Genomic DNA, 24,644 nt, shown 5'->3' with positions numbered 1-24,644 from the left:
AATAAACCACACATTTCCAAAGATGCTTGATGGACTCTCTTCCTCGGCTCTATGATCCAGGAGCAATTTAATTTTGTTATGTTTTCAGTTCAATTTAGCTATTTTCAGCTTGCTATGTTGATAATTACGATGTTTGTGTAGTCCTTTTCATCTTACTGCGAAGAGGGAGGAAGTGACGATTGGCCCGCCATGATAGTTACATCATCAGCCATTGTGCCGGGAATTTAACTCTTGCTTTCACATAAAGCTCATCCCGGGAGTTTACCGGGAATTATACTAAGACGCGACCCGTGAAATGTTCGCGTCATCTCCGTGTTAGTCGACCCGGGAAATTGCTTTCACATACAAGGGCTGCCCGTTTAAATCCAGGAATTTTCCCGGTGTTTTGGCGTGTGTGAAAGGGGCTTTAGATACCTAAACGCCCCTGGCAACTATATAAAAGAATACAGTAAATACCACATATTACTGTGTTCTTACAATTCCCACTTATACAGTAGATAGATGCCTAATTATATAGATGACTAATTCATGGAGAGTGGGTGACATGGTCCTGACATGGAAGGCAGCAGGCTAGCAGCACATAGTTTAAGGATGTGTATGTGATTCAAGAAGAATGAAAACAAAAATGTGGGTCTGCACTAATCAGTGCTCATACTCCTTAAGAGGAAATCACTTCAAGGTTAAAGTTAAACTTAGCCTCAAGAATGCCAGTGAATGCACATATTTGTGGCTTTCGCAGTAAGAGCTTCTCCTACGAAGCATAGACTGAACTCAATGAAGTTTATATAGAAACGTAATAAGATTAAGAATAATTTTTGGGTGTTCTTGCCCACCTCCTTTCATCATGCCCACTTCATAACACTTCCTTAGTCGGCACGCTTGGCAGCTCTTCCTGCGATTCCTGTCAATAGTGCACTGATTGGTTGCCGGGCACACGTAGTCATTGTGACCTGAAAATGGGGGGGGGAGAGAACTCTATTACAGACTAGAAGAGGCCCTGATCCAGTGTTCAGTTCACATTGAGGTTATTTAGTGTCCAGGAACACTCCATTCCCATTTTAAATGGATCTGTGATGGAGGAAATTAAAAGGTGGCATCCTTTGCTTTGTCATCACCATGGAGACTATTGGTTTCTGGTTTCTTTGACCGTTCTTTGCATCAATATGGCGTCACAAACATGACTAAGCCGCACAAAGCGGATGGAGCATTTGGTCTGTTGAAGCACAACTTGAAGGAGGTTGGACAAACATTTTTGTGTCTTTGTTTCCCTTCATGTGGCAATCAGCAAGCTTCTGTTTGACAGTTTGTTTGTCTTTCAAGGTTGTAGGCTGTCACTTTTTTTCTCAGCCGTTTTAGTTTTTCGTTTGTTTATAGCTTTTTCTGTTATTTAGCGATCAGCAGTATCACATAGGTTGATTTCACCAAAAACACTGGCTTCTGACCAACAAGTGCAGAGAACATGTTTTTTTTTTTTTTTTTGCTTTCCTAACAACTCACAAAACAACAAACGTAAAGGGCTTTTCACAAAACAAAGAATTGTGCATTTCGCAATGCTGCAGTGGCTTTTTGAACAGTGCGAATTTTCTCACAATAGCAACACACAATTTCTACTGCCTACTAGGGGTGGGATCCTCTGGGAACCTCACGATTAGGCATGTGCCGGTTACCGGTTTCACGGTTTACCGTGGTGTGAAAACGTCGCGGTTTCAAATCCACTACAATTTCCCGTCAGACCGTAGTACGGTATTCGCTATTTTTCTTGTGTCAAAAATGCAGCCAGAAGCAGCTTGGCGCAGCAGCGCTCACCCCCTCCCGTTTGTTGCTGTGTGTGAAAGTGACGCTATCGGCTAGCCAGCCAGCTAACCCAAAATCAGATACTCCAAATGTAAGGCGTACTGTTCTTTAATTTATTGAGCTCTCAAATCGTGGTAAGTCTAATATACAAAATGAATACATTTAAAATGTGGTACAATTAGATTTTTCCATGTGAGTAGCTTCAACAGATTAGCACCATGGAAAAAGTTCGCCAAAAACAAAACACACATTTTCCTTTCAAATTCAATATAAAAACTAACTAAAAGCTTACAAAGACGATTGTTAGCCTAGGCTTACCTGGGAGAGCAACTTCGTTGAGTGTGACAGCCGCAGAGTGAGAAAACAAGCTTGAGTCGCTTGAATGAAGGGGAAAAAGTGATAGCATCAAAGATCGCTAATTGCGAAAGATGATCTTGCCCTAAGCACAAATCCACGTTCGCTGGATCAAGGAGAGGTCTCACTCCCAATGTTTTTTTAATTTTATTTTTTAGATGAAACCTTTCCACAACAATATTGACATTTTAACTAACTTATACATTTTTAAGTAACTTATGAATTCTTTATGTTCTTTTTAACACAAAGGCATGACATCATGTAGACTAGAGTTGACACAGTCGCTGAAAATGGCGAAACTTAAGCTTTTCCACCCTCAAAAAAAAAGTCATGCAGCATAAATTTCTAAAAAAATTTATTCAGAAGTGTTTTTACTTTTTTATAGAAATTATTTTGTTCTTGCTCTAATCTTGAGCAACTTGAGCTGTGGCCGTGAGTATAGTCTATAAGTTATATTTAGTTTAATTTTATTTAAAATATTTTTTTTATTGATTATTTATTTTAACAATATATTCATGTTCCAATTTGCAACTATGGTCCGAAAAAAAAAACTGTTCAATGGAAAAAAGTTTTTTTTTTTAACCCATACATCTCAAAATTTTTTGGAGCTATAATTACAATACCGTGATACCGTGAAACCGCGGTATTTTTGCTCACGGTTATCGTACCGTCAAAATATCATACCGGCACATGCCTACTCACGATACAATACAATTTGTGATACAAGGCTCACGATAACGATCTCACGATATGGCGATGTAACAGTAATCAATACACGGGTCAGAAAATCGTTCAAGGATATTCTAAAACAGTGGTCCCCATCCTTTTTTGCACCACGGACAGATGTGATGTGGGCCTTTTTTTCACGGACCGGCAATATGTGGCAGAAAAATAGAGTAAATATAAAATAACACGACGGGCTAAAAGCTAACATTGGAGGAATAATGTAACTTACCATACGCTGAATCAACCTTTTTTGAATAGCAGCCTCTCCTAAAACTTGATGGCAAATATCCTTGGTTGCAGACGTAATTAGTTCTTCTCCAATCGTGAAAGGTTTCTTGGCTTTGGCAAATACGGTTCGCAGTGCATTTGCTTTTGTTGATGTGATGGCCCTCAGTTATTGTTTCTGTCCTTCGTGCTCGTGCTTTTTTCTTTCAAAAAATTCCAAAGTACTCCATGGTGCTTAGTCACTTACAGTGCCTTGCAAAAGTATTCGGCCCCCTTGAATCTTGCAACCTTTCGCCGCATTTCAGGCTTCAAACATAAAGATATGAAATGTAATTTTTTTGTCAAGAATCAACAACAAGTGGGACACAATCGTGAAGTGGAACGACATTTATTGGATAATTTAAACTTTTTTAACAAATAAAAAACTGAAAAGTGGGACGTGCAATATTATTCGGCCCCTTTACTTTCAGTGCAGCAAACTCACTCCAGAAGTTCAGTGAGGATCTCTGAATGATCCAATGTTGTCCTAAATGACCGATGATGATAAATAGAATCCACCTGTGTGTAATCAAGTCTCCGTATAAATGCACCTGCTCTGTGATAGTCTCAGGGTTCTGTTTAAAGTGCAGAGAGCATTATGAAAACCAAGGAACACACCAGGCAGGTCCGAGATACTGTTGTGGAGAAGTTTAAAGCCGGATTTGGATACAAAAAGATTTCCCAAGCTTTAAACATCTCAAGGAGCACTGTGCAAGCCATCATATTGAAATGGAAGGAGCATCAGACCACTGCAGATCTACCAAGACCCGGCCGTCCTTCCAAACTTTCTTCTCAAACAAGGAGAAAACTGATCAGAGATGCAGCCAAGAGGCCCATGATCACTCTGGATGAACTGCAGAGATCTACAGCTGAGGTGGGAGAGTCTGTCCATAGGACAACAATCAGTCGTACACTGCACAAATCTGGCCTTTATAGAAAAGTGGCAAGAAGAAAGCCATTTCTCAAAGATATCCATGAAAAGTCTTGTTTAAAGTTTGCCACAAGCCACCTGGGAGACACACCAAACATGTGGAAGAAGGTGCTCTGGTCAGATGAAACCAAAATTGAACTTTTTGGCCACAATGCAAAACGATATGTTTGGCGTAAAAGCAACACAGCTCATCACCCTGAACACACCATCCCCACTGTCAAACATGGTGGTGGCAGCATCATGGTTTGGGCCTGCTTTTCTTCAGCAGGGACAGGGAAGATGGTTAAAATTGACGGGAAGATGGATGCAGCCAAATACAGGAACATTCTGGAAGAAAACCTGTTGGTATCTGCTCAAGACCTGAGACTGGGACGGAGATTTATCTTCCAACAGGACAATGATCCAAAACATAAAGCCAAATCTACAATGGAATGGTTCAAAAATAAACTTATCCAGGTGTTAGAATGGCCAAGTCAAACTCCAGACCTGAATCCAATCGAGAATCTGTGGAAAGAGCTGAAGACTGCTGTTCACAAACACTCTCCATCCAACCTCACTGAGCTCGAGCTGTTTTGCGAGGAAGAATGGGCAAGAATGTCAGTCTCTCGATGTGCAAAACTGATAGAAACGTACCCCAAGCGACTTGCAGCTGTAATTGGAGCAAAAGGTGGCGCTACAAAGTATTAACGCAACGGGGCCGAATAATATTGCACGCCCCACTTTTCAGTTTTTTATTTGTTAAAAAAGTTTAAATTAGCCAATAAATTTTCTTCCACTTCACGATTGTGTCCCACTTGTTGTTGATTCTTGACAAAAAATTAAAATTTTATATCTTTATGTTTGAAGCCTTAAATGTGGCGAAAGGTTGCAAGGTTCAAGGGGGCCAAATACTTTTGCAAGGCACTGTATGTATCGAAGCAGCTTTGAAGGCTTCATTGCCTCGTTTGTGAGCTTTTAGCCACATATTATGGCAGAGAATTTTTCGTTTTCATCACTGTTTTAGGCTCCTCTTCTGGCTCGTCAGGTGGCCTTTTCCCCGTAAAAAAGCTGTCCAGAGACATCTGTTTTTTCTGTCAGCTTCGCTAGCGTGTGGGTTTATTACTTCCGGGACAAATCTGATGCACCTATATCATTATTGAGGATAAGCGCACATAGTAGGGCTGCAGCTATCGAATATTTTAGTAATCGAGTAATCGACTGAAAATTCTATCGATTTATCAAGTAATCGGATAAAACATTTTTTTTTTAGGTAAAGAGCAATTATAAATATACATGAGAAAAAAAGACATTTAATCCAATATTGTACCATTTTCAGTCAATGTCTTTATTTTTGATGTACATTGTTGAAAACAGCCAACAATTGCATCTAAGATGTGACTAGAAAAAAAAATTCACTGCTTTCACTCAAAAAACTTCTAGATCTTATAAAAAAAAAAATTTCTTACCTAAAAATGTAATTACGCTTGATAACACACATCACTTGAAAGCTACATGTTTTTCCCACGTGTTTCAATTTAATTTCCATTTGTGTCAAGCTATTTTTAAGTTCTAGTTAAGTTAGTCTAAACTGTAAGTACTGATAGGATTTTGAGTTTTTGCAGTGTTCAAAATAAATGTATGACACCTGCTGTATTAGAGCACATTAGGGACCAGTGCTACGTGGCGTTTTATTCAGCAATGACTACTGAGCTAAAACTGACAGTTAGCTTTATTATGTTTTAATTCAACACCCTCATCACTCTACAGCGCTGTGTTTTTACAGATTAAATAAAGCCTGTTTGTAAGACACGTTAGCCACGCATCAACAGTGGTCATAATTAAGAGAAACCTAACGTTGCTAACGCTAATGTTACATGAGCGAGTGACAGTAACGTTATATTTATTAGCGATGAGAAGTCTACTGCTTAAAGATGGCGGCTGTTTACTAACGCTGCCCAGACGCGGCTGAGTCTGTCATTTCGCATCTAGTCCTAAATGCATGCGGTATCTATGAGACGCATCGGACACTACCAGTACCAAACTAGCATCATGCGGGTGTAGTTTTTAGCAACGTCGGCGTAGTTTGTAGCGGCTGTCGGCTGCTGTAATTTTAAAAAATGTTATTATTGCTTCTTCCTCTACGCACGTGACGTCAGCGTGTTGTCCCGCATTAAAAGTAGTCCGGGTAAGACGTGATGCTTAGAGCTGGCAAAATTAAACGATTCCTCGAGGTGAATGAAATTACTCAGATCAGTTTTTAAACTCGAGTTACTCGAGTTGCTCGAGTATTCGTTTCAGCTCTAGCACATAGATATAAAAAATATATGCTAGATGCTAGCTCCTATAGATTTCTATGACGACATATTATCCAGTTTCATTACGAGATCTATAGAGTAGATAAGCAAAGGCGCCACGGACCGGCGGTTGGGGACCCCGGTTCTACAACACAACTAATAAACAGAAAAACCAGCTTATTTTTTCGTCCTTCTGCTGTGAAATCGAATGAGTTCATCAATAGTACACGTCCGGTCCATTTTGTAGCGAATGAACATTCACTGCCATCCCTCCCAATTCAAACGGATTGGACATCTATGGCCGTCAGTGGCAGCCAACGCCAGGCAATAATTTCTTTTTGGGGCATTTCACATCATTTCCTTTTGATTTTCGGTTACTTCCTTTTCCTCCATTTACGGGTCACTTCCTATTGATTTTGGGTTACTGAAAAGGAAGTAAGCTGTAAATGCCCTAAAATTAACAGGAAGTGACCTGTAAATGCCAACAAGACTGGTTGTGAATGTTCTGGTTTCAGTGCCATTGACGGCGCTAGACGTCCAGTTCAGTGCAAATGAATTGAATGGTCTAGCGCTGTCAATGGCAGCCAGTGAGCTAACGTAGACACTATTCTAATGGAAGATTTTGGTAGCAACCTGTTGGTTCCTTTTTAAAAAAAATGTATTTATTAAAAAAAAAAAAAAAAAAAAAAAAAAGACACCTTTTTAAAACAATATATCGAATTTCGACGGTAGCAAATCCATAAAGTTTTGGGCTACAAAGTATCGCGATATATTGTATCACCTTTTCGATAAATTGTCAAATCCCTACAACACATACTGTTTAAACCAGACATGTCCAAAGTCAGGCTCGGGGGCCAAATGCGGCCCGTGGTCAAATTTCATCCAGCCCCCAGCCTCTGTCATAAAATCAATAACATCTGGCCCGCACACAGACTTAATAAATTGGTCACCAGTACTGCAACCAGCATATGAAGTGGCTTACACAGGAAATGCTGCTCCTCATTTACCCACTAAAAGGCAGCAGCACTTTAACCCTTTATTGCCAAATGTATCACATTTGATACACCTAAAATTTCATGATTTTCAGACTAATTTAGAATTTTGACATTTCTTTTTGGGAAAAAAAAAAAGATGGATGCAAGTCAACACATGCATCTTCAGGTTTCATAAGAAAAAAACATGATTTTGCATGGGTTATAGATATTAGAGCGCTTATTACTCATATTAATTTTGACTTTTGTTTTCACAAATTTGGAAAAAAAAGGTTTCATTAGGACCTTATTTTTCAAATTTTGGGATTCTCTGATAATTGCTTCATGTTGCAGGTATTTAAGGGCTAAGCAAATTTACTCCGTGTGACTCTCTACTTCCACTTTTCTAAAATGGCGACAATCAACAAAAAAAAAGTTGACTGTGACGGCCGACGCTTCAAGGAAAGGTGGAAATTGGACTATTTCTTCACTAAAATTCTTCACAACTGTCTCTGCCTCATTTGCAAAGAGACAGTCGCTGTTTTTAAAGAGTTCAATGTAAGGCGATATTACCAAACAAGACACGCTGACATGTATGACAAGATTACAGGGAAGATACGCAGCGAGAAATTGAAGCAACTTGAAGCTAGTTTAATTTCACAGCAGTAGTATTTCGCAAGAGCCCGAGAGTCGAGGTAGAACGCCGCAAAGACTAGTTGCGAGATTGTTGAAATTATTCATTTAAAAAATAATAAAGCAAATGCGATACACTGAATGGCTTGCTAAATTTGCTTAAATATATTGTTCTATGTAAAGGACGTCAGCCAAGGTTGGCCCCCCGCATTTTTACCACGCCAAATCTGGCCCCCTTTGCAAAAAGTTTGGACACCCCTGGTTTAAACCATACTGTATGTCTAAATTAACTGGGTGACTCTGATGCGCTTTGTTTGTCTGCCAACATATTGGATTTTCTCTCCCTACTAATGGCGACAAGCTGAGATTCATCACCTAATCTTTATGTTGCACTTAAAAGCTGTGCTGAACTAGAATCCAAAGCTGAACTAGAATTCAAAGCAATGCAACGCCGCCATCTACAAGTTAGTCATCCCCACCACTGTTTTAGTGACGAGCTACCTGAATCTCTCAAATCAGAAAGTCAAGCATGTGTTATATTTTCAGAAAATTGTGTCTACCTTGGATGCTCCTCTTAAAGAACGCCTTGCATCCTTCGCAGGACCACACCCCGTAGTGGTAGCCGGAAGCGTAGTCGCTGCACACGGCACAGAAGCGTGTCTCCTTAGCCATCTCAATCACCCCGATGGCGGCGGCCTCCGAGCCCCCCATGATGTAAGCCTCGTCACTAGTGCCGCAATGGTCGTCCCTGGACACCTGCTGTTGACCTATCGTCTCACTGGACCTGTCGAAGATACGAGTCTTCTTTACGTACTTGTGAGACGTTCCATGGGGAAAAAAACCTGCGATACGCCAGCCTTTGGAGGGAATTTAGTTTGTTAATTTTTTGGGGGAGCGGGGGCAAATGATTTATGACTAATCCTTCACCTCTGAAACTTTCACTTCAAGATTGGCATCCTAAAGTTGTTTGTGCTTTTAGAAACAGATCCATCATAAGTAATGAGAAAAAAATCCAAATGAAAATACTCAAAAGTTTTTGAAAAATATCAGATCCTAAATGGAATATCTCAAGTAGCAGGGTTGCTGAGCCTATTTTTAAGAAATGATCAAAATGGAGGTCAGAAGTTTAATGGAATTAGAGGAGAAGACTTGTAGCAAAGAATGTTTGAGAAGCAAACATTCTCCATTGCTTTGTTGGCTTTTTTCTAAGATTTTATGATCTTCAATTTTTTTCAAACCTGAAGTAGAAAACAAGAATTCACCTATTCTAATCTGATTGGGAACATTCGTCAAAAGCGTGGTAAGAACAGCCAACAATAAAATTATTTCGATTTTTCAACAAAGTGTCTGGCTTCAGTGGAATTGCGTATGATTGTTCTTGTCATTTATAACACATTTTTGTCTGTGCTAAAAACTGTTACAACTGTATGTTAATGGGACATTAGTTTAGCAATTTCATTTTCCACACATGGAAACATTGCAGTGTGGCTCTGACGTATTGTTCCTGACTCAAGGTCTTCGGCAACGTGCGTAATCTCTGGAATTGAAACGTAGCTCGATCTCGTCCGCAGCGATAATGGCCATGTTTTGAATAAAGTCAAAGATTAAACTAACAGTACTGTCACGTAATTAAGTGTTTGTGTACAAGTTCCGGGGTCACTTGCTGTTTACTGTGTCTTTTTCACAAGCTGTCCTTCAGCTAACAAGATAAAAATACGTAATTTTCCCTAAAAGTGAGTAAACTGTTGTATGGGTTGTTTTGAAGGGCATAATCAGTAAACCACAATTAAAGTTTGGGAAGAGGGGCTTCAGGCTTATCTTCCGTCCAGTATATGCAGAAGCAGACAAAGAACTCGACAGACAATGAAAGTTGAAGAGGGTTGTGTCTCACCTGTAGATGGGAGTTGAAGTGGTCTCCAGATAGTGATGACCAGGGGGGTGCATGAAAGGACTGAGTCGGGGGCTGGTGGGCACAAACACAAGTGGGCTGGTGGGCCCGCTGCCCAGTGACTGGAGACTGCCATCCGAGGGCGATCCGTGGGTGTCCAGGGGTGCCGAATAATAGCTTGGTGTGGGGTGGCCATAAAGCGGCGTCTGGGCCGGAGTCGGGGAGGCATAGTCGTATGTCCCCTCGAGGAAGTCCACCGTGACGACCTCGCCGGACCCCCGGCTTTCTTCGGGGTACATGCCGTTGATGGGGGCACGAGGCGGGGGCGACTGGCCCGGCGGGGGCAGGCTCTCCAGCTCTGGGGTGGCCGGGCGGACGCCGGGTCTCGGTGGTGGTCCGCAAGGCTTTCTGCTCTTTTCTAGGCTCTGCCTGAGCAACATCACAGCAAAATAGCTCTGATAAGCAACATGATTTAGACTTGCTCTCCCTTTGGCGGGGATAAAGGGTGGGGGTGCAGGAACGAGTGCCTCTCTCTCTCTCTTTTTCCTGTTCAACTGTCTCTTCCACACATACAGAAGTGATATTCTCCCTGTCGCTGCTTCTCCTTATGCGCTCCCCCACCCAGACCCCCCAGAAAACAACTCCCAACCTCCTTCCCACCCTTCTTTTCCTCTAATGTGTAGGAGGGAAAGCTAAAAGGGGTTGCAAGAAAAATACCCAAAGCTGGACAAAATGGAAGTAGTGCTTCCCGTCCAACTCGACTATCCCATCCCACGCCAAACTATCATCTCTTCCCCTTCCTCCACCTTTGTTTTACGCAGGAGAGGCTTCATCAATGCTCTCGGAATATTTATGGTTCATTTAGCTGATCTCCATCTTGAGGTAAAAGCGCTCTCACTATTTGCCGCCGCATTATTGAACACACCTGAGCCTACGGTCAATTAAAGCACGGCCACTATGGAACCAAACGGCCTAAAAGCAACATCACGTCAAAACACCGCTCACCTCTTTACACGACAACCGTCCTCTCTGCCGCTCGGCTCGTTTTGCTCATCCTTTCGAATTGCGCTCATTCAGACTCGCTGGGCAAAGTGGAAACAGTGGGGAGGGAAAAAAAAAAGAGGATAAACAAATTAAAAGATGGAGTCAAATCGATGGAGGCGGTGCGTTTGAGCGCCAGGTCACCATAACACGGCAAACAACGCAGCAGGTCAAATCTCATTTCAGTAGCCAATAATTACACAATCCACTCCTGATGATGAAATCAAAGAGATACTGAGTATTTTGTATTTATCATAATTTCATTACTTTAATACAGCTTTGTTTTGACAATAACATGACATCACATTGTCAACTGGTGGCTATTCTACAATAGAAAAAAGAAAGGGATAGTACATTAACAGAAATAAGACTTCAAACCTTACAAATCAGGAGTCCTTGCATGTTTTGGGACCACATGTCAAGGTAAAGAAAAAGCCTTGCGCTGCAGAAAACCAGTAACAAGCTGTAATATAGCTCAACCCTGTAAGAGATTGCAAATACAAAACAATCTGGTTCCTGAATTGAAATGTGTTTATATGCCTGCTTACCTGTAACACGCGTCGTTCTGATGTGAGGGTTAAAACCAACTGCAGACCTTCGGCGAGAGAGAAAGAGCTCAACATTTGGCAGAGGCTTCATTTTCCCATCTCTTTCTTGAGTAAACAGCCACATTTTCAGAACATGTCAGGTCAAGTGGAAAACAAGTATCCCTGATGATGATATATATATTTCATTGAATTTCCCCAGAGGGGGACAAAATTAAGTCGTATCAAATTGCAAGAAAATACAGGGAACCAACTAAATCACTTAATTGGCTCATTTAGGGACACTTAAAGCTCCTTTAGCATTGTCATGCACGTTTGCATCTACAGCTGTTTTGTGGGCTACAAAGTAGAGTCTAACCTGACCTAGAATAATCAGGAGGTCAACATGTCAACCGTAATGCGAGAGTAAAAACACTATGGCTGAATATTAATGGAGCATTTGTACAGCAGTGTTACTTTTAGCTTGACTATTTGGCTGCCTTGTACCTGCCGAACAGTCATGATTTTGTCCTGTTGACATCCAAAAATGCTGCTTTCGAAAGCGAATTTGGATGCAAATGAGGTCAATAATAGAGGCTATATTTCATGTGTAAAAGTGACAGTGAGCACGGAGAAAAAACTAAGCCGCTGCACCTCTTTATTTGATGAAAAACATTCATTAGAAGGATAAGATCTCGCCGGGAATCCGCAGTGAAAGTAAACAGGCTTGAGTGTGCAGACATGCATTTTGAGCAATTAAGGAGTGTTCAGTTAGTTGCATTTAAGTAATAACGCACACACTGGTGTCTTTACTGCATCCAGTTCATATTGTGTAAGTCCTTAATACTGCCAACATGTTTGGGTGATACATGACAAGGACGAATAGTGTAAGTTCATCTCTTCAACATCTTCTCGTGAGAGTTACTGGTACATTTTGTAACCAAAATCCTTGTAGTAGCTACTGAAAACAGACTCCTGTCATGAATTATAGTACAATGTCCAAATTCTACTAAAAACTAAATCTTTTTTAAATGTAACACATTTTATTGAGTTTTGAACATACTGTAGTATCCTACCCACATGGCAACAAGCCTGTTACTGTGTTTCAATTTTCGGCAATTGTGTCCTCCCTCTAAAATCAACGATATCGGTCTTTTATGACATTTCAAGATTTGTTTTTGTTCTTGGAGATACATGTACTTGATTGGATGGCAAGTGAATTAAGTGAAATTGCTTTTTAGAGATGTGGTGCCGATCGATCGGGTCCGACCACGTCATTTTCAAAGTATCGGAATCGGCAAAAAAATATCGGACATGCCTTTTTTTAATATATATATATTTTTTAATTAAATCGTTTTCTAATTGTATTTAACGTTACAGACATAATGTGTTACACTCTTCCAGAGTCTTTAGTTTTAACTTAAGGTAGGGTTATCAAATTTATCGCGTTAACGGCGAGAATTAGTATTTTTTACATTTATCACGTTACAATATTTAACGCAATTTACGCATGCGCTGCACGACCCACTCACGCATTGTAGCGTTCAATCTATAATAGCGCTGTTTTACCCATACAGTATATAGAGCTAAAAGGCAGCGTAAGATAAGTAGAGTGAATTTTGGCAGCCTCTGGAGCCTTTTTTTAAATGGCTAAAACCTTACAATCCCTCTCCCAACGATTAGACTAATAGTGGGAAGCAATATGGGGAAGAAAGGTAGCAGTTAATCTTTTTCTTAACACCCTATGTTATTTCCCAACGCAGAGAAGATATATCAATTGGTACCACGATGCACAGTCATGGTTGCACTTCCCATCATGCATTTGGGCAGAAGTTAAATGGCAACATTATCATTTACTGAAAGCTCAACAAATACACTAGATGGCAATATTTAGTCACAATATACAAAGTCACATTTATCCTTTAAGAATTACAAGTCTTTCTATCCGTGGATCCCTCTCACACAAAGAATGTTAATAATGTAAATGCCATCTTGAGGATTTATTGTCATAATAAACAAATACAGTACTTATGAACTTTATGTTGAATGTATATATTCGTCCGAGTTTTATCCATTTTTTTTCTTAATGCATTGCCAAAATGTATATGATTGGGAAAAATTATCGGGAATGATTGGAATTGAATCGGGAGCAATCGGATCGGGAAATATCGGGATCAGCAGATACTCAAACTAAAACGATCGGGAGCAAAAAAACATGATCGGAACAACCCTATTTTAAGCAATAAAAAAGCCATTGCACTCTCACTTTGGTACCTTTATAATTATTTCATCATGGTGATTTGAAAGCATAACAGAAGGGCTTTTGATACAATTTTATGAAAATTTGACACCCCCCATCAGTATTGTTGATAACAGCGTTAGAGTATAAGAGTTACTAACAGCCTTATCTTTGTCAGTAGTAAGTAATCTTATAATTTTTCCCCTCTTTGCAACGCGGTTACCGTTACTGAGGATGTGAAGACGTGCATTACTACAATTTGGTTGAATGATGCAAGAGATGTCTGAGAGACTGAGAAAGCTGAGCGGGACTGGGGTGGAGGGACGGGGGTTGTGACGCCGTTGGAAACGCGATGCTAGGTGGCTCGGAGCGTTAGCATTCACTTTGTCGCTAGCATTAGCATTTAGCATGGTGAGCGTCATCTTAAACTCTCGGACAACTTTTTTTTTATATACAGTTCGTGGCTTTCAGGTGGGTACAATTAATTGAAAATAATGGACTGTTTTCCTGGTGAGTATGCATTATCATCACTAGGTGTGCGTTGTCCTTGTAGATGCCACAATATAATTTTTTTTTTTTTTTTTTAATTACCAAAATGTCACTTGCCCTAAACTTTTCTTGAATGACGAATCCATAAACCTTGTGTGATTTTTTTTTAATCATAAAAATTAGAGTAAAGATAGAAGAGGGAAGAGATTCAAAGTCTCACCTGCATATTGAAAAAAAAAATATGGCGGAAAACACTCAGGGGACTTGAAGTTCTACTCTGAGACCCCCAATTTGGCCAAATTTCAAAATTGTCCGATATGCATGTGTGATACATCATTGGAGAGCTTAAAATCTCAAGTTTCTGGGGGAAGAAAAATTTTGAACAGGAGGAGGGCATTTAAAAACTAGAAACTGCAATTTCGGGAGAAATTACACACCTTGGTCTTTCCTCTGTGGAGACACAGATCTTAGCCCCACTCAGGTCTATCAATAGAATGGATCATAATGCCAGTCATTGGCAAAAAACAAAGTAAAAGCCGTTAGAAATGAATGGGAGAATTGGACGTCCATGGACGTCAATGGCGGCACCTTTCATAATTGTTAATGGAATCGGGGAAGTTTGGGGGACACGTCCTAATGATATCTAGTCATTTTCTGTTGATTTGGGGAAAAAAAAAAAATTCCCATTGAAAATGAATGGGAAAAATTTTGGACGTCCATGGACGTATATGGTATCAACTTACATAAGCGTCAATGGAATCCAAGTACATTGGCATCAATAAAATGAACAAACATGAAGAAATGCCATTGGAAATGAATGGGAAGTTTAGACGTCCATGAACGTCAATGGCATCACCCTCCATAAGCGGCAATGCAATCGGGGACATTTGGGGGAAACGTCCTAATGATATCTAGTCATTTTCTGTTGATTTGGGAAAAAAAAAAAAAAAATCCCATTGAAAATGAATGGGAAAAATTTTGGACGTCCATGGACGTCAATGGTATCAACTTACATAAGCGTCAATGGAATCCAAGTACATTGGCATCAATAAAATGAACAAACATGAAGAAATGGCTTTGGAAATGATTGGGAAGTTTGGACGTCCATGGACGTCAATGGCATCACCCCCCATAAGCGGTAATGCAATCGGGGACATTTGGGGGACACGTCCTAATGATATCTAGTCATTTTCTGTTGATTTGGGAAAAAAAAAAAAAAATCCCATTGAAAATGAATGGGAAAATTTTGGACGTCCATGGACGTCAATGGTATCAACTTACATAAGCGTCAATGGAATCCAAGTACATTGGCATCAATAAAATGAACAAACATGAAGAAATGGCTTTGGAAATGATTGGGAAGTTTGGACGTCCATGGACGTCAATGGCATCACCCCCCATAAGCGGTAATGCAATCGGGGACATTTGGGGGACACGTCCTAATGATATCTAGTCATTTTCTGTTGATTTGGGGAAAAAAAAAAAATTCCCATTGAAAATGAATGGGAAAAATTTTGGACGTCCATGGACGTCAATGGTATCAACTTACATAACCGTCAATGGAATCCAAGTACATTGGCATCAAAAGAATGAACAAACATGAAGAAATGCCATTGGAAATGAATGGGAAGTTTGGACGTCCCTGGACGTCAATGGCATCACCCTCCATAAGTAGCAATGCAATCGGGGACATTTGGGGGACAGGTCCTATTGATATCTAGTCATTTTCTGTTGATTTGGGGAAAAAAAAAAATTTCCCATTGAAAATGAATGGGAAAAATTTTGGACGTCCATGGACGTCAATGGTATCAACTTACATAAGCGTCAATGGAATCCAAGTACATTGGCATCAATAAAATGAACAAACATGAAGAAATGCCATTGGAAATGAATGGGAAGTTTAGACGTCCATGAACGTCAATGGCATCACCCTCCATAAGCGGCAATGCAATCGGGGACATTTGGGGGAAACGTCCTAATGATATCTAGTCATTTTCTGTTGATTTGGGAAAAAAAAAAAAAAATCCCATTGAAAATGAATGGGAAAAATTTTGGACGTCCATGGACGTCAATGGTATCAACTTACATAAGCGTCAATGGAATCCAAGTACATTGGCATCAATAAAATGAACAAACATGAAGAAATGGCTTTGGAAATGATTGGGAAGTTTGGACGTCCATGGACGTCAATGGCATCACCCCCCATAAGCGGTAATGCAATCGGGGACATTTGGGGGACACGTCCTAATGATATCTAGTCATTTTCTGTTGATTTGGGGAAAAAAAAAAAATTCCCATTGAAAATGAATGGGAAAAATTTTGGACGTCCATGGACGTCAATGGTATCAACTTACATAACCGTCAATGGAATCCAAGTACATTGGCATCAAAAGAATGAACAAACATGAAGAAATGCCATTGGAAATGAATGGGAAGTTTGGACGTCCCTGGACGTCAATGGCATCACCCTCCATAAGTAGCAATGCAATCGGGGACATTTGGGGGACAGGTCCTATTGATATCTAGTCATTTTCTGTTGATTTGGGGAAAAAAAAAAATTTCCCATTGAAAATGAATGGGAAAAATTTTGGACGTCCATGGACGTCAATGGTATCAACTTACATAAGCGTCAATGGAATCCAAGTACATTGGCATCAATAAAATGAACAAACATGAAGAAATGCCATTGGAAATGAATGGGAAGTTTAGACGTCCATGAACGTCAATGGCATCACCCTCCATAAGCGGCAATGCAATCGGGGACATTTGGGGGAAACGTCCTAATGATATCTAGTCATTTTCTGTTGATTTGGGAAAAAAAAAAAAAAATCCCATTGAAAATGAATGGGAAAAATTTTGGACGTCCATGGACGTCAATGGTATCAACTTACATAAGCGTCAATGGAATCCAAGTACATTGGCATCAATAAAATGAACAAACATGAAGAAATGGCTTTGGAAATGATTGGGAAGTTTGGACGTCCATGGACGTCAATGGCATCACCCCCCATAAGCGGTAATGCAATCGGGGACATTTGGGGGACACGTCCTAATGATATCTAGTCATTTTCTGTTGATTTGGGGAAAAAAAAAAAATTCCCATTGAAAATGAATGGGAAAAATTTTGGACGTCCATGGACGTCAATGGTATCAACTTACATAACCGTCAATGGAATCCAAGTACATTGGCATCAAAAGAATGAACAAACATGAAGAAATGCCATTGGAAATGAATGGGAAGTTTGGACGTCCCTGGACGTCAATGGCATCACCCTCCATAAGCTGCAATGCAATCGGGGACATTTGGGGGACAGGTCCTATTGATATCTAGTCATTTTCTGTTGATTTGGGGAAAAAAAAAAATTTCCCATTGAAAATGAATGGGTAAAATTTTGGACGTCCATGGACGTCAATGGCAGCACCCCCCATAAGCGTCAATGGAATTGGGGACGTTTGGGATATACGTCCTATTGATATCTGGTCATTTTCTGTTGATTTGGAGAAATTTAGTTTTTTCCCCATTGAAAATGAATGGGAAAAATTTTGGACGTCCATGTAAGTCAATGGCGGCACCCTTCATAAGCGTCAATGGAATTGGGGAAGTTTGGGGGACACGTCCTATTGATATCTGGTCATTTTCTGTTGATTTGGGGTAATTTTGTTTTTTCCCCATTGAAAATGAATGGGAAAAATTTTGGACGTCCATGGCAGTCAATGGCATCGACATCTATATAGTCAGTTGAATCCAAGTACATTGGCATCAGTAGATTCGACATGCATGGCCGTCAATGGCATCAATGCAATGTAAATTCCATTGGAAATCCCATTGGAAGTGAATGGGAACTTTTCCCATTCGAAATGAATGGGATAGTTTTTGGCAAATTTCCGAGGAAGCGTAATTTTTTTCCAAATTCTGTATACAACTTTTATGCCCCTCACCGTCCCGGAATTTTTGATGCCCAAATTATGTGATTTGGTCAAAAATTGTAGGACTAGATACATTTTGAAACTTTTTTTTTTTTCACGGAAAATTGCCGTTTACGGACGAACGGAAAAATTTTCGGGGCCATTTGTAAAGTTTCCTGTGTCACGCGAAAATTCCGGTCGTGCCGATACTTGAACGGTGCCGATTGGTCTAACGGTTCGGGCTGTGAAGCGCGCGTTTTTTTTCCATTCAAAATGAATAGGAAAGTTTTTGGCAAATTTCCGGGGAACCGTAAATTTTTGCCAAATTCTGTATACAACTTTTATGCCCCTCACCGTCCCGGAATTTTTGATGCCCAAATTATGTGATTTGGTCAAAAATTGTAGGACTAGATACATTTTTAAACTTTTTTTATTTTTCGGAAAATTGCCGTTTACGGGCGAACGGAAAATTTTTCGTGGCGGTTTGAAAAATTCCCATCGTCACACGAAAAATCCGGTCGTGCCGATACTTGAACGGTGCCGATCGGTGCTACGGTTTGGGCTGTGCGTTGGCTCAAAAAAACGCGGAGAATAAGATGAATAATAATAATAACTAGAAACTGCAATTTCGGGAGAAATTACACACCTTGGTCTTTCCTCTGTGGAGATACAAATCTTAGCCCCACTCAGGTCTATCAATAGAATGGACCATAATGCCAGTCAATGGCACTAAACAAAGTAAAAGCCATTAGAAAAGATTGGGAGAATTGGACGTCCATGGCCGTCAATGGCATCACCCTCCATAAGCGGCAATCCAATCAGGGACATTTGGGGGACACGTCCTAATGATATTTAGTCATTTTCTGTTGATTTGGGAAAAAAAAAAAAAATTCCCATTGAAAATGAATGGGAAAAATTTTGGACGTCCATGGACGTCAATGGTATCAACTTACATAAGCGTCAATGGAATCCAAGTACATTGGCATCAATAGAATGAACAAACATGAAGAAATGCCATTGGAATTAATGGGAAGTTTGGACGTCCATGAACGTCAATGGCATCACCCTCCATAAGCGGCAATGCAATCGGGGACATTTGGGGGACACGTCCTAATGATATCTAGTCATTTTCTGTTGATTTGGGGAAAAAAAAAAAATTCCCATTGAATATGAATGGGAAAAATTTTGGACGTCCATGGACGTCAATGGTATCAACTGACATAAGCGTCAATGGAATCCAAGTACATTGGCATCAATAAAATGAACAAACATGAAGAAATGCCATTGGAAATGAATGGGAAGTTTGGACGTCCATGAACGTCAATGGCATCACCCTCCATAAGCGGCAATGCAATCGGGGACATTTGGGGGACACGTCCTAATGATATCTAGTCATTTTCTGTTGATTTGGGAAAAAAAAAAAAAATCCCATTGAAAATGAATGGGAAAAATTTTTGACGTCCATGGACGTCAATGGTATCAACTTACATAAGCGTCAATGGAATCCAAGTACATTGGCATCAATAGAATGAACAAACATGAAGAAATGCCTTTGGAAATGAATGGGAAGTTTGGACGTCCATGGACGTCAATGGCATCACCCCCCATAAGCGGCAATGCAATCGGGGACATTTGGGGGACACGTCCTAATGATATCTAGTCATTTTCTGTTGATTTGGGGAAAAAAAAAATTTCCCATTGAAAATGAATGGGAAAAATTTTGGACGTCCATGGACGTCAATGGTATCAACTTACATAAGCGTCAATGGAATCCAAGTACATTGGCATCAATAGAATGAACAAACATGAAGAAATGCCATTGGAAATTAATGGGAAGTTTGGACGTCCGTGGACGTCAATGGCATCACCCTCCATAAGCAGCAATGCAATCGGGCACATTTTGGGGGAAACGTCCTATTGATATCTAGTCATTTTCTGTTGATTTGGGGGAAAAAAAAAATTTCCCATTGAAAATGAATGGGAAAAATTTTGGACGTCCATGGACGTCAATGGTGTCAACTTACTTAAGCGTCAATGGAATCCAAGTACATTGGCATCAAAAGAATGAACAAACATGAAGAAATGCCATTGGAAATGAATGGGAAGTTTGGACGTCCCTGGACGTCAATGGCATCACCCTCCATAAGCAGCAATGCAATCGGGGACATTTGGGGGACACGTCCTATTGATATCTAGTCATTTTCTGTTGATATGGGGAAAAAAAAAAATTTCCCATTGAAAATGAATGGGAAAAATTTTGGACGTCCATGGACGTCAATGGCAGCACCCTCCATAAGCGTCAATGGAGTTGGGGACGTTTGGGATATACGTCCTATTGATATCTGGTCATTTTCTGTTGATTTGGAGAAATTTAGTTTTTTCCCCATTGAAAATGAATGGGAAAATTTTTGGACGTCCATGGAAGTCAATGGTGGCACCCTTCATAAGCGTCAATGGAATTGGGGAAGTTTGGGGGACACGTCCTATTGATATCTGGTCATTTTCTGTTGATTTGGGGAAATTTTGTTTTTTCCCCATTGAAAATGAATGGGAAAAATTTTGGACGTCCATGGCCGTCAATGGCATCGACATCCATATAGTCAATTGAATCCAAGTACATTGGCATCAGTAGATTCGACATGCATGGCCGTCAATGGCATCAATGCAATGTAAATTCCATTGGAAATCCCATTGGAAGTGAATGGGAACTTTTCCCATTCGAAATGAATGGGATAGTTTTTGGCAAATTTCCGAGGAAGCGTAATTTTTTTCCAAATTCTGTATACAACTTTTATGCCCCTCACCGTCCCGGAATTTTTGATGGCCAAATTATGTGATTTGGTCAAAAATTGTAGGACTAGATACATTTTGAAAGTTTTTTTTTTTTCACGGAAAATTGCCGTTTACGGACGAACGGAAAAATTTTCGGGGCCATTTGTAAAGTTTCCTGTGTCACGCTAAAATTCCGGTCGTGCCGATACTTGAACGGTGCCGATCGGTCTAACGGTTCGGGCTGTGAAGCGCGCGTTTTTTTTCCATTCAAAATGAATAGGAAAGTTTTTGGCAAATTTCCGGGGAACCGTAAATTTTTGCCAAATTCTGTATACAACTTTTATGCCCCTCACCGTCCCGGAATTTTTGATGCCCAAATTATGTGATTTGGTCAAAAATTGTAGGACTAGATACATTTTGAAACTTTTTTTGTTTTTCGGAAAATTGCCGTTTACGGGCGAACGGAAAATTTTTCGTGGCGGTTTGAAAAATTCCCATCGTCACGCGAAAATTCCGGTCGTGCCGATACTTGAACTGTGCCGATCGGTGCTACGGTTTGGGCTGTGCGTTGGCTCAAAAAAACGCGGAGAATAAGATGAATAAATAATAAGTACAATAAAGTTGCACAACAACATAACCTTGTTCTTTCCTTCAGAAAGACCAAGGTAACTAGAAACTGCAATTTCGGGAGAAATTACACACCTTGGTCTTTCCTCTGTGGAGATACAGATCTTAGCCCCACTCAGGTCTATCAATAGAATGGACCATAATGCCAGTCAATGGCACTAAACAAAGTAAAAGCCATTAGAAAAGATTGGGAGAATTGGACGTCCATGGCCGTCAATGGCATCACCCTCCATAAGCGGCAATCCAATCGGGGACATTTGGGGGACACGTCCTATTGATATCTAGTCATTTTCTGTTGATTTGGGGAAAAAAAAAAAATTCCCATTGAAAATGAATGGGAAAAATTTTGGACGTCCATGGACGTCAATGGTATCAACTTACATAAGCGTCAATGGAATCCAAGTACATTGGCATCAATAGAATGAACAAACATGAAGAAATGCCATTGGAAATGAATGGGAAGTTTGGACGTCCGTGGCCGTCAATGGCATCACCCTCCATAAGAGGCAATGCAATCGGGGACATTTAGGGGACACGTCCTATTGATATCTAGTCATTTTCTGTTGATTTGGGGAAAAAAAAAAAATTCCCATTGAAAATGAATGGGAAAAATTTTGGACGTCCATGGACATCAATGGTATCAACTTACATAAGCGTCAATGGAATCCAAGTACATTGGCATCAATAGAATGAACAAACATGAAGAAATGCCATTGGGATTTAATGGGAAGTTTGGACGTCCGTGAACGTCAATGGCATCACCCTCCATAAGCGGCAATGCAATCGGGGACATTTGGGGGACACGTCCTAATGATATCTAGTCATTTTCTGTTGATTTGGGGGAAAAAAAAAATTTCCCATTGAAAATGAATGGGAAAAATTTTGGACGTCTATGGACGTCAATGGTATCAACTTACATAAGCGTCAATGGAATCTAAGTACATTGGCATCAATAGAATGAACAAACATGAAGAAATGCCATTGGAATAAATGGGAAGTTTGGACGTCCCTGGACGTCAATGGCATCACCCTCCATAAGCAGTAATGCAATTGGGGACATTTGGGGGACACGTCCTATTGATATCTAGTCATTTTCTGTTGATTTGGGGAAAAAAAAAAATTCCCATTGAAAATGAATGGGTAAAATTTTGGACGTCCATGGACGTCAATGGCATTACCCTCCATAAGCGGCAATGCAATCGGGGACATTTGGGGGACACGTCCTAATGATATCTAGTCATTTTCTGTTGATTTGGGGAAAAAAAAAAAATTCCCATTGAAAATGAATGGGTAAAATTTTGGACGTCCATGGACGTCATTGGCATCACCCTCCATAAGCGTAAATGGAATTGGGGAAGTTTGGGGGACACGTCCTATTGATATCTGGTCATTTTCTGTTGATTTGGGGAAATGTAGTTTTTTCCCCATTGAAAATGAATGGGAAAAATTTTGGACGTCCATGGCAGTCAATGGCATCGACATCCATATAGCCAATTGAATCCAAGTACATTGGCATCAATAGATTCGACATGCATGGCCGTCAATGGCATCAATGCAATGTAAATTCCATTGAAATCCCATTGAAGTGAATGGGAACTTTTCCCATTAGAAATGAATGGGAGAGTTTTTGGCAAATTTCCGGGGAACCGTAAATTTTTTCCAAATTCTGTATACAACTTTTATGCCCCTCACCGTCCCGGAATTTTTGATACCCAAATTATGTGATTTGGTCAAAAATTGTAGGACTAGATACATTTTTAAACTTTTTTTTTTTTTCGGAAAATTGCCGTTTACGGGCGAACGGAAAATTTTTCGTGGCGTTTTGAAAAATTCCCATCGTCACGCGATAATTCCGGTCATGCCGATACTTGAACGGTGCCGATCGGGGCTACGGTTTGGGCTGTGCGTTGGCTCAAAAAAACGCGGAGAATAAGATGAATAAATAATAATAATAACTAGAAACTGCAATTTCGGGAGAAATTACACACCTTGGTCTTTCCTCTGTGGAGATACAGATCTTAGCCCCACTCAGGTCTATCAATAGAATGGACCATAATGCCAGTCAATGGCACTAAACAAAGTAAAAGCCATGAGAAAAGATTGGGAGAATTGGACGTCCATGTCCGTCAATGGCAGCACCCTCCATAATTGTTAATGGAATCGGGGAAGTTTGGGGGACACGTTCTATTGATATCTAGTCATTTTCTGTTGATTTGGGAAAAAAAAAAAAATTTCCCATTGAAAATGAATGGGAAAAATTTTGGACGTCCATGGACGTCAATGGTATCAACTTACATAAGCGTCAATGGAATCCAAGTACATTGGCATCAATAAAATGAACAAACATGAAGAAATGCCATTGGAAATGAATGGGAAGTTTGGACGTCCATGAACGTCAATGGCATCACCCTCCATAAGCGGCAATGCAATCGGGGACATTTGGGGGACACGTCCTAATGATATCTAGTCATTTTCTGTTGATTTGGGAAAAAAAAAAAAATCCCATTGAAAATGAATGGGAAAAATTTTGGACGTCCATGGACGTCAATGGTATCAACTTACATAAGCGTCAATGGAATCCAAGTACATTGGCATCAATAGAATGAACAAACATGAAGAAATGCCTTTGGAAATGAATGGGAAGTTTGGACGTCCATGGACGTCAATGGCATCACCCCCCATAAGCGGCAATGCAATCGGGGACATTTGGGGGACACGTCCTAATGATATCTAGTCATTTTCTGTTGATTTGGGGAAAAAAAAAAATTTCCCATTGAAAATGAATGGGAAAAATTTTGGACGTCCATGGACGTCAATGGTATCAACTTACATAAGCGTCAATGGAATCCAAGTACATTGGCATCAATAGAATGAACAAACATGAAGAAATGCCATTGGAAATGAATGGGAAGTTTGGACGTCCCTGGACGTCAATGGCATCACCCTCCATAAGCAGCAATGCAATCGGGGACATTTGGGGGACAGGTCCTATTGATATCTAGTCATTTTCTGTTGATTTGGGGAAAAAAAAAAATTTCCCATTGAAAATGAATGGGTAAAATTTTGGACGTCCATGGACGTCAATGGCAGCACCCCCCATAAGCGTCAATGGAATTGGGGACGTTTGGGATATACGTCCTATTGATATCTGGTCATTTTCTGTTGATTTGGAGAAATGTAGTTTTTTCCCCATTGAAAATGAATGGGAAAAA

The 24,644-nt window shown here is 40.2% G+C and overlaps 1 protein-coding gene across 3 annotated transcripts in view; it reads right to left on the bottom strand.

Annotated features, from left to right (window-relative positions):
- The window catches only part of esr1 (estrogen receptor 1), a 28,938-nt gene extending 17,500 nt beyond the window's left edge, over positions 1 to 11,438 (bottom strand). The window contains exons 1-5 of one of the 3 annotated variants that reach the window (XM_057822053.1): positions 11,424 to 11,438; positions 10,840 to 10,916; positions 9,838 to 10,263; positions 8,507 to 8,730; positions 834 to 950 (exon numbers count right to left, since the gene is read on the bottom strand). In XM_057822053.1, coding sequence (XP_057678036.1) covers positions 834 to 950; positions 8,507 to 8,730; positions 9,838 to 10,263; positions 10,840 to 10,907 — 835 coding nt within the window. In that variant the 5' untranslated portion in view covers positions 10,908 to 10,916; positions 11,424 to 11,438. Of the gene's footprint in view, positions 1 to 833; positions 951 to 8,506; positions 8,731 to 9,837; positions 10,264 to 10,839; positions 10,936 to 11,423 lie in introns of those variants that run through there. The other 2 variants (XM_057822052.1, XM_057822051.1) reach the window with 2 other exon arrangements.
- Positions 11,439 to 24,644: the final 13,206 nt, after the last annotated feature.

This window comes from Corythoichthys intestinalis, chromosome 19 (genome assembly GCF_030265065.1).
Source record: "Corythoichthys intestinalis isolate RoL2023-P3 chromosome 19, ASM3026506v1, whole genome shotgun sequence".
NCBI lineage: Eukaryota > Metazoa > Chordata > Actinopteri > Syngnathiformes > Syngnathidae > Corythoichthys > Corythoichthys intestinalis.
Note: the sequence above shows the minus strand (reverse complement) of the source record. Positions and strands in the feature narration are given on the sequence as shown.